General features: G+C 46.9%; 1 protein-coding gene across 3 annotated transcripts in view; it reads left to right on the top strand.

The window, feature by feature from the left end:
• The window catches only part of LOC138491108 (probable cation-transporting ATPase 13A4), a 1,567,030-nt gene that overhangs the window by 1,374,612 nt on the left and 177,107 nt on the right, over positions 1-15,311 (top strand). For all 3 annotated transcript variants that reach the window (XM_069617430.1, XM_069617431.1, XM_069617432.1), the window contains one exon: positions 2,839-2,935. In XM_069617430.1, the coding sequence (XP_069473531.1) occupies positions 2,839-2,935 (97 nt within the window). The remainder of the gene's footprint in view (positions 1-2,838; positions 2,936-15,311) is intronic.

The following is a 15,311-nucleotide window of genomic DNA, read 5'->3' on the forward strand; positions in this document are numbered from 1 at the left end:
GTAGGGAATTGCATGTATTGATTCGCCTCGTAGTGGTCACGCGCGCTCTGTGTCAATGTTCTGAGCGAAGAGCCGCGTGACCACGGCGAGACGGTTGAAGCGGCGAGATACGAATCTGGGTGGAGCAGCTGTTCGGGGCTCCGGGGAGCTCCGTAAATAAAGGACTTCAAAGTTCAAGTCCGTGTCGCTTCTACTTCCTTCACTGCACTAATACAATCAAACTGTATTACCCTTGAGGCCAGTCTTAATGGTATTTATCCTCCTGGTTGTGTGGGGTTTGTTAATGCCCAGGCGAAAGTCCTTTAGGACTACATTGAAGAGTGTTGGCATAACCACAAGAAGTAATAACCCTAGAATAATTCATTACCACAGGCAGTAATAGCACTAGAATCATTCATTACCACAGGTGGTAAGAGCGCTAAAACCATTCATTACCATAGGCGGTAAGAACCCTAGAATCATTCATTACCACAGGCGTTAATAGCGATAGAATCATTCATTACCACAGGCGGTGATAGTGCTAGAATTATTGATTACCACAGGCAGTAATAGTGCTGGAATCGTTCAATACCAGAGGCAGTAATAGCGCTAGAATCATTCATTACCACACCCGGTATTAGCGCTAGAATCATTCATTACGACAGGCAGTACTAGCGCTAGAATCATTAATTACCAGAGGCAGTAATAGCTCTAGAATCATTCATTACCACAGGAAGTAATAGCGCTAGAATCAGTCATTACCAATAGGAGTAAGAGCGCTAGAATCATTCATTACCACAGGCGGTGATAGTGCTAGAATCGTTCAATACCAGAGGCAGTAATAGCCCTAGAATCATTCATTACCAGAGGCAGTAATAGTGATAGAATAATTCCTTACCAGAGGCAGTAATAGCGCCAGAATCATTAATTACCAGAGGCAGTAATAGCTCTAGAATCATTCATTTCCAGAGGTGGAAATAACGCTAGAATCATTAATTACCACAGGTGGTAATAGTGCTATAATCATTCATTACCACATGCGGTAATATCGCTAGAATCATTCATTGCCACAGGTGGTAATAGCGCTAGAATCATTCATTACCAGAGTCAGTAATAGCACTAGAATCATTCATTACCACAGGTGGTAATAGCGCTAGAATCATTAATTACCAGAGGCAGTAAAAGCGCTAGAATCATTCACTACAACAGGCAGTAATAGCGCTAGAATTATTCATACCACAGGCAGTAATAACGCTAGTATCATTCATTTCCACGGGCAGTAATAGAGCTAGAATCATTCATTACCAGAGGCAGTAATAGCGCTAGAATCATTCATGACCAGAGGCAGTAATAGCGCTAGAATTATTCATACCACAGGCAGTAATAACGCTAGTATCATTCATTTCCACGGGCAGTAATAGAGCTAGAATCATTCATTACCAGAGGCAGTAATAGCGCTAGAATCATTCATGACCAGAGGCAGTAATAGCGCTAGAATCATTCATGACCAGAGGCAGTAATAGAGCTAGAATCATTCATGCCCAGAGACAGTAATAGCGCTAGAATCATTCATGACCAGAGACAGTAATAGCGCTAGAATCATTCATTACAAACGGCAGTAATAGTGCTAGAGCCATTCATTACCAGCGGCAGTAATATCGCTAGAATCATTCATTACCACAGGTGGTAATAGCGCTAGAATAATTCATTTCCACAGGCAGTAATAGCGCTAGAATCATTCATCACCAGAGGCAGTAATAGCGCTAAAATCATTCATTACCAGAGTCAGTAATAGTGCTAGAATCATTCATTACCACAGGTGGTAATAGCGCTAGAATCATTCATTTCCACAGGCACTAATAGCGCTAGAATCATTCATTACAACAGGTAGTAATAGCGCTAGAATTATTCATCACCACAGGCAGTAATAGCGCTAGTATCATTAATTTCCACAGGCAGTAATAGTGCTAGAATCATTCATTACCAGAGGCAGTAATAGCGCTAGAATCATTCATTACCATAGGCAGTAATAGCACCAAAATCATTCATTACCATAGGCAGTAATAGCACTAGAATCATTCATTACCATAGGCAGTATTAGCGCTATAATTATTAACTACCACAGGCAGTAATAGCGCTAGAATCATTCATTGCCACAGGTGGTAATAGCACTAGAATCATTAATTAAAAGAGGCAGTAATAGCGCTAGAATCATTCATTTCCACAGGCAGTAATAGTGCTAGAATCATTCATTACCAGAGGCAGTAATAGCGCTAGAATCATTCATTACCATAGGCAGTAATAGTGCTAGAATTATTCATTACCATAGGCAGTATTAGCGCTAGAATTATTAATTACAACAGGCAGTAATAGCGCTAGAATCATTCATTGCCACAGGTGGTAACAGCACTAGAATCATTAATTAAAAGAAGCAGTAATAGCTCTAGAATCATTCATTACCACAGGCAGTAATAGCGCTAGAATCATTCATGACCAGAGGCAGTAATAGCGCTAGGATCATTCATTACCAGAGGCAGTAATGAATGAGCTAGAATCATTGTCGCCAATATTAGATGAGGTAACCCCTCCAATCACAAGCAGACACATTATTTGCCTGTGGGTTGCACAGTTAATTATCAGGCAGAGCGGTATAACAAGATTAGTTTGTAAATACCACCTGTTTTATCCCTACATCCATACTCAAAATGAGGCTTTTTTTGTATGTTACGAATTCTTGCTACTATTCTATGCTTGGCTCAACGCAGAGTGTGTTTATACCTCAGACAGTGAGAGGAGTAACTGGTTGTGAGATACTAATTAAGCAGTAAATAATGAGCAATGTTTGTGTTTTCTCAACAGGGGGGGCCGTTGCGCTCTTGTGACCTCATTCACCGTCTTTAAGTACATAATGATGTATGCCATGGTGCTTCTCATCGCCATAGTGCTGCTCTACTGGGTAAGATTCCATGGCTTGGCCATAATGATGTATGCCATGGTGCTTCTCATCGCCATAGTGCTGCTCTACTGGGTAAGATTCCATGGCTTGGCCATAATGATGTATGCCATGGTGCTTCTCATCGCCATAGTGCTGCTCTACTGGGTAAGATTCCATGGCTTGGCCATAATGATGTATGCCATGGTGCTTCTCATCGCCATAGTGCTGCTCTACTGGGTAAGATTCCATGGCTTGGCCATAATGATGTATGCCATGGTGCTTCTCATCGCCATAGTGCTGCTCTACTGGGTAAGATTCCATGGCTTGGCCATAATGATGTATGCCATGGTGCTTCTCATGGCCATAGTGCTGCTCTACTGGGTAAGATTCCATGGCTTGGCCATAATGATGTATGTCATGGTGCTTCTCATCGCCATAGTGCTGCTCTACTGGGTAAGATTCCATGGCTTGGCCATAATGATGTATGCCATGGTGCTTCTCATCGCCATAGTGCTGCTCTACTGGGTAAGATTCCATGGCTTGGCCATAATGATGTATGCCATGGTGCTTCTCATCGCCATAGTGCTGCTCTACTGGGTAAGATTCCATGGCTTGGCCATAATGATGTATGCCATGGTGCTTCTCATCGCCATAGTGCTGCTCTACTGGGTAAGATTCCATGGCTTGGCCATAATGATGTATGCCATGGTGCTTCTCATCGCCATAGTGCTGCTCTACTGGGTAAGATTCCATGGCTTGGCCATAATGATGTATGCCATGGTGCTTCTCATCGCCATAGTGCTGCTCTACTGGGTAAGATTCCATGGCTTGGCCATAATGATGTATGTCATGGTGCTTCTCATCGCCATAGTGCTGCTCTACTGGGTAAGATTCCATGGCTTGGCTATAATGATGTATGCCATGGTGCTTCTCCTCGCCATAGTGCTTCTCTACGGGGTACAATTCCATGGCTAGGCCATAATGATGTATGCCATGGTGCTTCTCATCGCCATAGTGCTGCTCTACTGGGTAAGATTCCATGGCTTGGCCATAATGATGTATGCCATGGTGCTTCTCCTCGCCATAGTGCTTCTCTACGGGGTACAATTCCATGGCTAGGCCATAATGATGTATGCCATGGTGCTTCTCATCGCCATAGTGCTGCTCTACTGGGTAAGATTCCATGGCAGGGCCATAATGATGTATGCCATGGTGCTTCTCCTCGCCATAGTGCTTCTCTACGGGGTACAATTCCATGGCTAGGCCATAATGATGTATGCCATGGTGCTTCTCATCGCCATAGTGCTGCTCTACTGGGTAAGATTCCAAGGCATGGCCATAATGATGTATGCCATGGTGCTTCTCATCGCCATAGTGCTTCTCTACGGGGTACAATTCCATGGCTAGGCCATAATGATGTATGCCATGGTGCTTCTCATAGCCATACTGCTGCTCTACTGGGTAAGATTCCATGGCAGGGCCATAATGATGTATGCCATGGTGCTTCTCATGGCCATAGTGCTGCTCTACTGGGTAAGATTCCATGGCTTGGCTATAATGATGTATGCCATGGTGCTTCTCATCGCCATAGTGCTGCTCTACTGGGTAAGATTCCATGGCTTGGCCATAATGATGTATGTCATGGTGCTTCTCCTCGCCATAGTGCTGCTCTACTGGGTAAGATTCCATGGCTTGGCCATAATGATGTATGTCATGGTGCTTCTCCTCGCCATAGTGCTTCTCTACGGGGTACAATTCCATGGCTAGGCCATAATGATGTATGCCATGGTGCTTCTCATCGCCATAGTGCTGCTCTACTGGGTAAGATTCCAAGGCATGGCCATAATGATGTATGCCATGGTGCTTCTCATCGCCATAGTGCTGCTCTACTGGGTAAGATTCCATGGCTTGGCCATAATGATGTATGCCATGGTGCTTCTCATCGCCATAGTGCTGCTCTACTGGGTAAGATTCCATGGCTTGGCCATAATGATGTATGCCATGGTGCTTCTCCTCGCCATAGTGCTGCTCTACTGGGTAAGATTCCAAGGCATGGCCATAATGATGTATGCCATGGTGCTTCTCATAGCCATACTGCTGCTCTACTGGGTAAGATTCCATGGCAGGGCCATAATGATGTATGCCATGGTGCTTCTCCTCGCCATAGTGCTGCTCTACTGGGTAAGATTCCAAGGCATGGCCATAATGATGTATGCCATGGTGCTTCTCATCGCCATAGTGCTGCTCTACTGGGTAAGATTCCATGGCTTGGCTATAATGATGTATGCCATGGTGCTTCTCATCACCATAGTGCTTCTCTACGGGGTACAATTCCATGGCTAGGCCATAATGATGTATGCCATGGTGCTTCTCATAGCCATACTGCTGCTCTACTGGGTAAGATTCCATGGCAGGGCCATAATGATGTATGCCATGGTGCTTCTCATCGCCATAGTGCTGCTCTACTGGGTAAGATTCCATGGCTTGGCCATAATGATGTATGCCATGGTGCTTCTCCTCGCCATAGTGCTTCTCTACGGGGTACAATTCCATGGCTAGGCCATAATGATGTATGCCATGGTGCTTCTCATCTCCATAGTGCTGCTCTACTGGGTAAGATTCCATGGCAGGGCCATAATGATGTATGCCATGGTGCTTCTCATCGCCATAGTGCTGCTCTACTGGGTAAGATTCCATGGCTTGGCCATAATGATATATGCCATGGTGCTTCTCATCGCCATAGTGCTGCTCTACTGGGTAAGATTCCAAGGCATGGCCATAATGATGTATGCCATGGTGCTTCTCATCGCCATAGTGCTGCTCTACTGGGTAAGATTCCATGGCTTGGCTATAATGATGTATGCCATGGTGCTTCTCCTCGCCATAGTGCTTCTCTACGGGGTACAATTCCATGGCTAGGCCATAATGATATATGCCATGGTGCTTCTCATCGCCATAGTGCTGCTCTACTGGGTAAGATTCCAAGGCATGGCCATAATGATGTATGCCATGGTGCTTCTCATCGCCATAGTGCTGCTCTACTGGGTAAGATTCCAATGCTTGGCCATAATGATGTATGCCATGGTGCTTCTCATCGCCATAGTGCTTCTCTACAGGGTACAATTCCATGGTAAGGCCATAATGATGTATGCCATGGTGCTTCCCATGGCCATAGTGCTGCTCTACTGGGTAAGATTCCATGGCATGGCCATAATGATGTATGCTATGGTGCTTCTCATCGCCATAGTGCTGCTCTACTGGGTAAGATTCCATGGCTTGGCTATAATGATGTATGCCATGGTGCTTCTCATCACCATAGTGCTTCTCTACTGGGTACAATTCTATGGCTAGGCCACAATGATGTATGCCATGGAGCTTCTCATGGCCATAGTGCTGCTCTACTGGGTAAGATTCCATGGCAGGGCCATAATGATGTATGCCATGGTGCTTCTCATCGCCATAGTGCTGCTCTACTGGGTAAGATTCCATGGCATGGCTCTCAGCAAATGTGATTGAAATCCACCTGCAATGTGGCAACCTCTGAGGGCTGTCAACTAGCCCCAAACGGCATGGGAACCATTACTATTACTGAAATAAAGACCCATTTTACAGAGGACACAAGGCCACACTAAGCCACACACATTTGCCTTTCTTTGTAGTAGCAGAGGCTTAAGAGGACCCTAGTGTACATTCTTGGGAAAGAAGGGTGATAAGTAAGTAATCGTTGTCTGGGCCCAGGGACCACACTATCTGCAACTCTCTCTTACTAAACATTCCCTCTCTAGACCTCTGCGCTCCTCTGGTACCAACTCTTTGTGTGTAAAGTGTTTCGCTAAACAGAAGGCAGGAGGTCAGTCGTTTTCCTAGGCTGGCTCCCTTCTTTGGTACAGCCTCCCCCGCCCCTCTGCACCTTGAGCAGGACTTTCTTAAATTCCAGAAGCTCCTCAAGAACTTTACCTCCTCCTTCCCTCCCGCTCGCCTCTGCTGATCTCACAGTTGCTTGTTTGGGGTTCAGGGCCCATATGCATCCTTCGGGGACCTGACCTCCCACACCGAATCGCCCCAGCTTCTGTCTATCCTCAGCACTTGCCTCGGCTCACCCTCCACCCTTAGAGGCTCGCACTTACCTTACATTGTACTTCACATGTTGTTCACCCATGAGCACCCAGCACCTATCCCATTCCTCTACCTTCTGCATTTGCACGTTCTGAACACTCACAAAGCATAGTAGGTTACTTTATTTTGACTTGTTTTGAGCCTTGCCGATTCTTTCCAAGACATAATCAGTGTTCACCTCGCTCCTATGAACATTGTTTTCCACTCATGCAGGGGTTAATCTCGAATGTAACTCTCTCTTGTTCTCAACATGGATGGTTACACCCCTGTTACTCATCACTCAATTCAGGACTTCTGCCATCCTGTTGTTCTCTGGGTTGTAGGTGCATGTGCACTCCTTCCAGTGTAGTCCACTTCACTACTCGATGATTCAGGACCTCCGCCATCCCGCTGTTCTCTGGGTTGTAGGTGCATGTGCATTCCTTCCAGTGTAGTCCACTTTCTATTTCCAGCTCAGTGTGCTTACTCACTACTCGATGATTCAGGACCTCTGCCATCCCGCTGTTCTCTGGGTTGTAGGTGCATGTGCATTCCTTCCAGTGTAGTCCACTTCACTACTCGATGATTCAGGACCTCTGCCATCCCGCTGTTCTCTGGGTTGTAGGTGCATGTGCATTCCTTCCAGTGTAGTCCACTTTCTATTTCCAGCTCAGTGTGCTTACTCACTACTGGATTCAGGACCTCTGCCATCCTGTTGTTCTCTGGGTTGAAGGTGCATGTGCATTCCTTCCAGTGTAGTCCACTTTCTATTTCCAGCTCAGTGTGCTTACTCACTACTGGATTCAGGACCTCCGCCATCCCGCTGTTCTCTGGGTTGTAGGCGCATGTGCATTCCTTCCAGTGTAGTCCACTTCACTACTCGATGATTCAGGACCTCCGCCATCCCGCTGTTCTCTGGGTTGTAGGCGCATGTGCATTGCTTCCAGTGTAGTCCACTTCACTACTCGATGATTCAGGACCTCCGCCATCCCGCTGTTCTCTGGGTTGTAGGCGCATGTGCATTCCTTCCAGTGTAGTCCATTTTCTATTTCCAGCTCAGTGTGCTTACTCACTACTCGATTCAGGACCTCCGCCATCCTGTTGTTCTCTGGGTTGTAGGTGCATGTGCATTCCTTCCAGTGTAGTCCACTTCACTACTCGATGATTCAGGACCTCTGCCATCCCGCTGTTCTCTGGGTTGAAGGTGCATGTGCATTCCTTCCAGTGTAGTCCACTTCACTACTCGATGATTCAGGACCTCTGCCATCCCGCTGTTCTCTGGGTTGTAGGTGCATGTGCATTCCTTCCAGTGTAGTCCACTTTCTATTTCCAGATCAGTGTGCTTAGTCACTTCTGGATTCAGGACCTCTGCCATCCTGTTGTTCTCTGGGTTGTAGGTGCATGTGCATTCCTTCCAGTGTAGTCCATTTTCTATTTCCAGCTCAGTGTGCTTACTCACTACTGGATTCAGGACCTCCGCCATCCCGCTGTTCTCTGGGTTGAAGGTGCATGTGCATTCCTTCCAGTGTAGTCCATTTTCTATTTCCAGCTCAGTGTGCTTACTCACTACTGGATTCAGGTCCTCTGCCATCCTGTTGTTCTCTGGGTTGTGGGTGCATGTGCATTCCTTCCAGTGTAGTCCATTTTCTATTTCCAGCTCAGTGTGCTTACTCACTACTCGATTCAGGACCTCCGCCATCCTGTTGTTCTCTGGGCTGTAGGTGCATGTGCATTCCTTCCAGTGTAGTCCACTTCACTACTCGATGATTCAGGACCTCTGCCATCCCGCTGTTCTCTGGGTTGTAGATGCATGTGCATTCCTTTTAGTGTAGTCCACTTTCTATTTCCAGCTCAGTGTGCTTACTCACTACTGGATTCAGGACCTCTGCCATCCCGCTGTTCTCTGGGTTGAAGGTGCATGTGCATTTCTTCCAGTGTAGTCCACTTTCTATTTCCAGCTCAGTGTGCTTACTCACTACTGGATTCAGGACCTCTGCCATCCCGCTGTTCTCTGGGTTCGAGGTGCATGTGCATTCCTTCCAGTGTAGTCCATTTTCTATTTCCAGCTCAGTGTGCTTACTCACTACTGGATTCAGGACCTCTGCCATCCTGTTGTTCTCTGGGTTGTAGGTGCATGTGCATTCCTTTTAGTGTAGTCCATTTTCTATTTCCAGCTCAGTGTGCTTACTCACTACTGGATTCAGGACATCCACCATCCTGTTGTTCTCTGGGTTGTGGGTGCATGTGCATTCCTTCCAGTGTAGTCCATTTTCTATTTCCAGCTCAGTGTGCTTACTCACTACTGGATTCAGGACCTCGCCATCCTGTTGTTCTCTGGGTTGTAGGTGCATGTGCATTCCTTTTAGTGTAGTCCATTTTCTATTTCCAGCTCAGTGTGCTTACTCACTACTGGATTCAGGACCTCTGCCATCCTGTTGTTCTCTGGGTTGTGGGTGCATGTGCATTCCTTCCAGTGTAGTCCATTTTCTATTTCCAGCTCAGTGTGCTTACTCACTACTGGATTCAGGACCTCTGCCATCCCGCTGTTCTCTGGGTTGTAGGTGCATGTGCATTCCTTCCAGTGTAGTCCATTTTCTATTTCCAGCTCAGTGTGCTTACTCACTACTCGATGATTCAGGACCTCTGCCATCCCGCTGTTCTCTGGGTTGTAGGTGCATGTGCATTCCTTCCAGTGTAGTCCATTTTCTATTTCCAGCTCAGTGTGCTTACTCACTACTGGATTCAGGACCTCTGCCATCCTGTTGTTCTCTGGGTTGTAGGTGCATGTGCATTCCTTTTAGTGTAGTCCATTTTCTATTTCCAGCTCAGTGTGCTTACTCACTACTGGATTCAGGACCTCTGCCATCCTGTTGTTCTCTGGGTTGAAGGTGCATGTGCATTCCTTCCAGTGTAGTCCACTTCACTACTCGATGATTCAGGACCTCTGCCATCCCGCTGTTCTCTGGGTTGTGGGTGCATGTGCATTCCTTCCAGTGTAGTCCATTTTCTATTTCCAGCTCAGTGTGCTTACTCACTACTGGATTCAGGACCTCTGCCATCCTGTTGTTCTCTGGGTTGTAAGTGCATGTGTATTCCTTTTAGTGTAGTCCATTTTCTATTTCCAGCTCAGTGTGCTTACTCACTACTGGATTCAGGACATCCACCATCCTGTTGTTCTCTGGGTTGTGGGTGCATGTGCATTCCTTCCAGTGTAGTCCATTTTCTATTTCCAGCTCAGTGTGCTTACTCACTACTGGATTCAGGACCTCGCCATCCTGTTGTTCTGTGGGTTGTAGGTGCATGTGCATTCCTTCCAGTGTAGTTCATTTTCTATTTCCAGCTCAGTGCGCTTACTCACTACTGGATTCAGGACCTCCGCCATCCTATTGTTCTCTGGGTTGTAGGTGCATGTGCATTCCTTCCAGTGTAGTCCATTTTCTATTTCCAGCTCAGTGTGCTTACTCACTACTGGATTCAGGACCTCTGCCATCCTGTTGTTCTCTGGGTTGTAGGTTCATGTGCATTCCTTTTAGTGTAGTCCATTTTCTATTTCCAGCTCAGTGTGCTTACTCACTACTGGATTCAGGACCTCTGCCATCCTGTTGTTCTCTGGGTTGTAGGTGCATGTGCATTCCTTCCAGTGTAGTCCACTTTCTATTTCCAGCTCAGTGTGCTTACTCACTACTGGATTCAGGACATCCACCATCCTGTTGTTCTCTGGGTTGTGGGTGCATGTGCATTCCTTCCAGTGTAGTCCATTTTCTATTTCCAGCTCAGTGTGCTTACTCACTACTGGATTCAGGACCTCGCCATCCTGTTGTTCTGTGGGTTGTAGGTGCATGTGCATTCCTTCCAGTGTAGTTCATTTTCTATTTCCAGCTCAGTGTGCTTACTCACTACTGGATTCAGGACCTCCGCCATCCTGTTGTTCTCTGGGTTGTGGGTGCATGTGCATTCCTTCCAGTGTAGTCCACTTTCTATTTCCAGCTCAGTGTGCTTACTCACTACTGGATTCAGGACCTCCGCCATCCTGTTGTTCTCTGGGTTGTAGGTGCATGTGCATTCCTTCCAGTGTAGTCCATTTTCTATTTCCAGCTCAGCGTGCTTACTCACTACTGGATTCAGGACCTCGCCATCCTGTTGTTCTCTGGGTTGTAGGTGCATGTGCATTCCTTCCAGTGTAGTCCATTTTCTATTTCCAGCTCAGTGTGCTTACTCACTACTGGATTCAGGACCTCTGCCATCCTGTTGTTCTCTGGGTTGTAGGTGCATGTGCATTCCTTCCAGTGTAGTCCACTTCACTACTCGATGATTCAGGACCTCTGCCATCCCGCTGTTCTCTGGGTTGAAGGTGCATGTGCATTCCTTCCAGTGTAGTCCATTTTCTATTTCTAGCTCAGTGTGCTTACTCACTACTCGATGATTCAGGACCTCTGCCATCCCACTGTTCTCTGGGTTGTAGGTGCATGTGCATTCCTTTTAGTGTAGTCCATTTTCTATTTCCAGCTCAGTGTGCTTACTCACTACTGGATTCAGGACATCCACCATCCTGTTGTTCTCTGGGTTGTGGGTGCATGTGCATTCCTTCCAGTGTAGTCCATTTTCTATTTCCAGCTCAGTGTGCTTACTCACTACTGGATTCAGGACCTCGCCATCCTGTTGTTCTCTGGGTTGTAGGTGCATGTGCATTCCTTTTAGTGTAGTCCATTTTCTATTTCCAGCTCAGTGTGCTTACTCACTACTGGATTCAGGACCTCTGCCATCCTGTTGTTCTCTGGGTTGTGGGTGCATGTGCATTCCTTCCAGTGTAGTCCATTTTCTATTTCCAGCTCAGTGTGCTTACTCACTACTGGATTCAGGACCTCTGCCATCCCGCTGTTCTCTGGGTTGTAGGTGCATGTGCATTCCTTCCAGTGTAGTCCATTTTCTATTTCCAGCTCAGTGTGCTTACTCACTACTCGATGATTCAGGACCTCTGCCATCCCGCTGTTCTCTGGGTTGTAGGTGCATGTGCATTCCTTCCAGTGTAGTCCATTTTCTATTTCCAGCTCAGTGTGCTTACTCACTACTGGATTCAAGACCTCTGCCATCCTGTTGTTCTCTGGGTTGTAGGTGCATGTGCATTCCTTTTAGTGTAGTCCATTTTCTATTTCCAGCTCAGTGTGCTTACTCACTACTGGATTCAGGACCTCTGCCATCCTGTTGTTCTCTGGGTTGAAGGTGCATGTGCATTCCTTCCAGTGTAGTCCACTTCACTACTCGATGATTCAGGACCTCTGCCATCCCGCTGTTCTCTGGGTTGTGGGTGCATGCGCATTCCTTCCAGTGTAGTCCATTTTCTATTTCCAGCTCAGTGTGCTTACTCACTACTGGATTCAGGACCTCTGCCATCCTGTTGTTCTCTGGGTTGTAAGTGCATGTGTATTCCTTTTAGTGTAGTCCATTTTCTATTTCCAGCTCAGTGTGCTTACTCACTACTGGATTCAGGACATCCACCATCCTGTTGTTCTCTGGGTTGTGGGTGCATGTGCATTCCTTCCAGTGTAGTCCATTTTCTATTTCCAGCTCAGTGTGCTTACTCACTACTGGATTCAGGACCTCGCCATCCTGTTGTTCTGTGGGTTGTAGGTGCATGTGCATTCCTTCCAGTGTAGTCCATTTTCTATTTCCAGCTCAGTGTGCTTACTCACTACTGGATTCAGGACCTCGCCATCCTGTTGTTCTGTGGGTTGTAGGTGCATGTGCATTCCTTCCAGTGTAGTTCATTTTCTATTTCCAGCTCAGTGTGCTTACTCACTACTGGATTCAGGACCTCCGCCATCCTGTTGTTCTCTGGGTTGTGGGTGCATGTGCATTCCTTCCAGTGTAGTCCACTTTCTATTTCCAGCTCAGTGTGCTTATTCACTACTGGATTCAGGACCTCCGCCATCCTGTTGTTCTCTGGGTTGTAGGTGCATGTGCATTCCTTCCAGTGTAGTCCATTTTCTATTTCCAGCTCAGCGTGCTTACTCACTACTGGATTCAGGACCTCGCCATCCTGTTGTTCTCTGGGTTGTAGGTGCATGTGCATTCCTTCCAGTGTAGTCCATTTTCTATTTCCAGCTCAGTGTGCTTACTCACTACTGGATTCAGGACCTCTGCCATCCTGTTTTTCTCTGGGTTGTAGGTGCATGTGCATTCCTTCCAGTGTAGTCCACTTCACTACTCGATGATTCAGGACCTCTGCCATCCCGCTGTTCTCTGGGTTGAAGGTGCATGTGCATTCCTTCCAGTGTAGTCCATTTTCTATTTCTAGCTCAGTGTGCTTACTCAGTACTCGATGATTCAGGACCTCTGCCATCCCGCTGTTCTCTGGGTTGTAGGTGCATGTGCATTCCTTTTAGTGTAGTCCATTTTCTATTTCCAGCTCAGTGTGCTTACTCACTACTGGATTCAGGACATCCACCATCCTGTTGTTCTCTGGGTTGTGGGTGCATGTGCATTCCTTCCAGTGTAGTCCATTTTCTATTTCCAGCTCAGTGTGCTTACTCACTACTGGATTCAGGACCTCGCCATCCTGTTGTTCTCTGGGTTGTAGGTGCATGTGCATTCCTTTTAGTGTAGTCCATTTTCTATTTCCAGCTCAGTGTGCTTACTCACTACTGGATTCAGGACCTCTGCCATCCTGTTGTTCTCTGGGTTGTGGGTGCATGTGCATTCCTTCCAGTGTAGTCCATTTTCTATTTCCAGCTCAGTGTGCTTACTCACTACTGGATTCAGGACCTCTGCCATCCCGCTGTTCTCTGGGTTGTAGGTGCATGTGCATTCCTTCCAGTGTAGTCCATTTTCTATTTCCAGCTCAGTGTGCTTACTCACTACTCGATGATTCAGGACCTCTGCCATCCCGCTGTTCTCTGGGTTGTAGGTGCATGTGCATTCCTTCCAGTGTAGTCCATTTTCTATTTCCAGCTCAGTGTGCTTACTCACTACTGGATTCAGGACCTCTGCCATCCTGTTGTTCTCTGGGTTGTAGGTGCATGTGCATTCCTTTTAGTGTAGTCCATTTTCTATTTCCAGCTCAGTGTGCTTACTCACTACTGGATTCAGGACCTCTGCCATCCTGTTGTTCTCTGGGTTGAAGGTGCATGTGCATTCCTTCCAGTGTAGTCCACTTCACTACTCGATGATTCAGGACCTCTGCCATCCCGCTGTTCTCTGGGTTGTGGGTGCATGTGCATTCCTTCCAGTGTAGTCCATTTTCTATTTCCAGCTCAGTGTGCTTACTCACTACTGGATTCAGGACCTCTGCCATCCTGTTGTTCTCTGGGTTGTAAGTGCATGTGTATTCCTTTTAGTGTAGTCCATTTTCTATTTCCAGCTCAGTGTGCTTACTCACTACTGGATTCAGGACATCCACCATCCTGTTGTTCTCTGGGTTGTGGGTGCATGTGCATTCCTTCCAGTGTAGTCCATTTTCTATTTCCAGCTCAGTGTGCTTACTCACTACTGGATTCAGGACCTCGCCATCCTGTTGTTCTGTGGGTTGTAGGTGCATGTGCATTCCTTCCAGTGTAGTCCACTTTCTATTTCCAGCTCAGTGTGCTTACTCACTACTGGATTCAGGACCTCCGCCATCCTGTTGTTCTCTGGGTTGTAGGTGCATGTGCATTCCTTCCAGTGTAGTCCACTTTCTATTAACAGCTCAGTGTGCTTACTCACTACTGGATTCAGGACCTCTGCCAACCCGCTGTTCTCTGGCTTCTGGGTGCATGTGCATTCCTTCCAGTGTAGTCCACTTCACTACTCGATGATTCAGGACCTCCGCCATCCTGTTGTTTTCTGGGTTGTAGGTGCATGTGCATTCCTTCCAGTGTAGTCCACTTTCTATTTCCAGCTCAGTGTGCTTACTCACTACTGGATTCAGGACCTCTGCCAACCCGCTGTTCTCTGGCTTCTGGGTGCATGTGCATTCCTTCCAGTGTAGTCCACTTCACTACTCGATGATTCAGGACCTCCGCCATCCTGTTGTTTTCTGGGTTGTAGGTGCATGTGCATTCCTTCCAGTGTAGTCCACTTTCTATTTCCAGCTCAGTGTGCTTACTCACTACTCGATTCAGGACCTCCGCCATCCTGTTGTTCTCTGGGTTGTAGGTGCATGTGCATTCCTTCCAGTGTAGTCCACTTCACTACTCGATGATTCAGGACCTCCGCCATCCTGTTGTTCTCTGGGTTGTAGGTGCATGTGCATTCCTTCCAGTGTAGTCCACTTCACTACTCGATGATTCAGGACCTCTGCCATCCCGCTGTTCTCTCGGTTGTAGGT

The sequence above is a fragment of the Ambystoma mexicanum genome, chromosome 10, assembly GCF_040938575.1.
Source record: "Ambystoma mexicanum isolate Mex_15411 chromosome 10, UKY_AmexF1_1, whole genome shotgun sequence".
Taxonomy (NCBI): Eukaryota; Metazoa; Chordata; class Amphibia; order Caudata; family Ambystomatidae; genus Ambystoma; species Ambystoma mexicanum.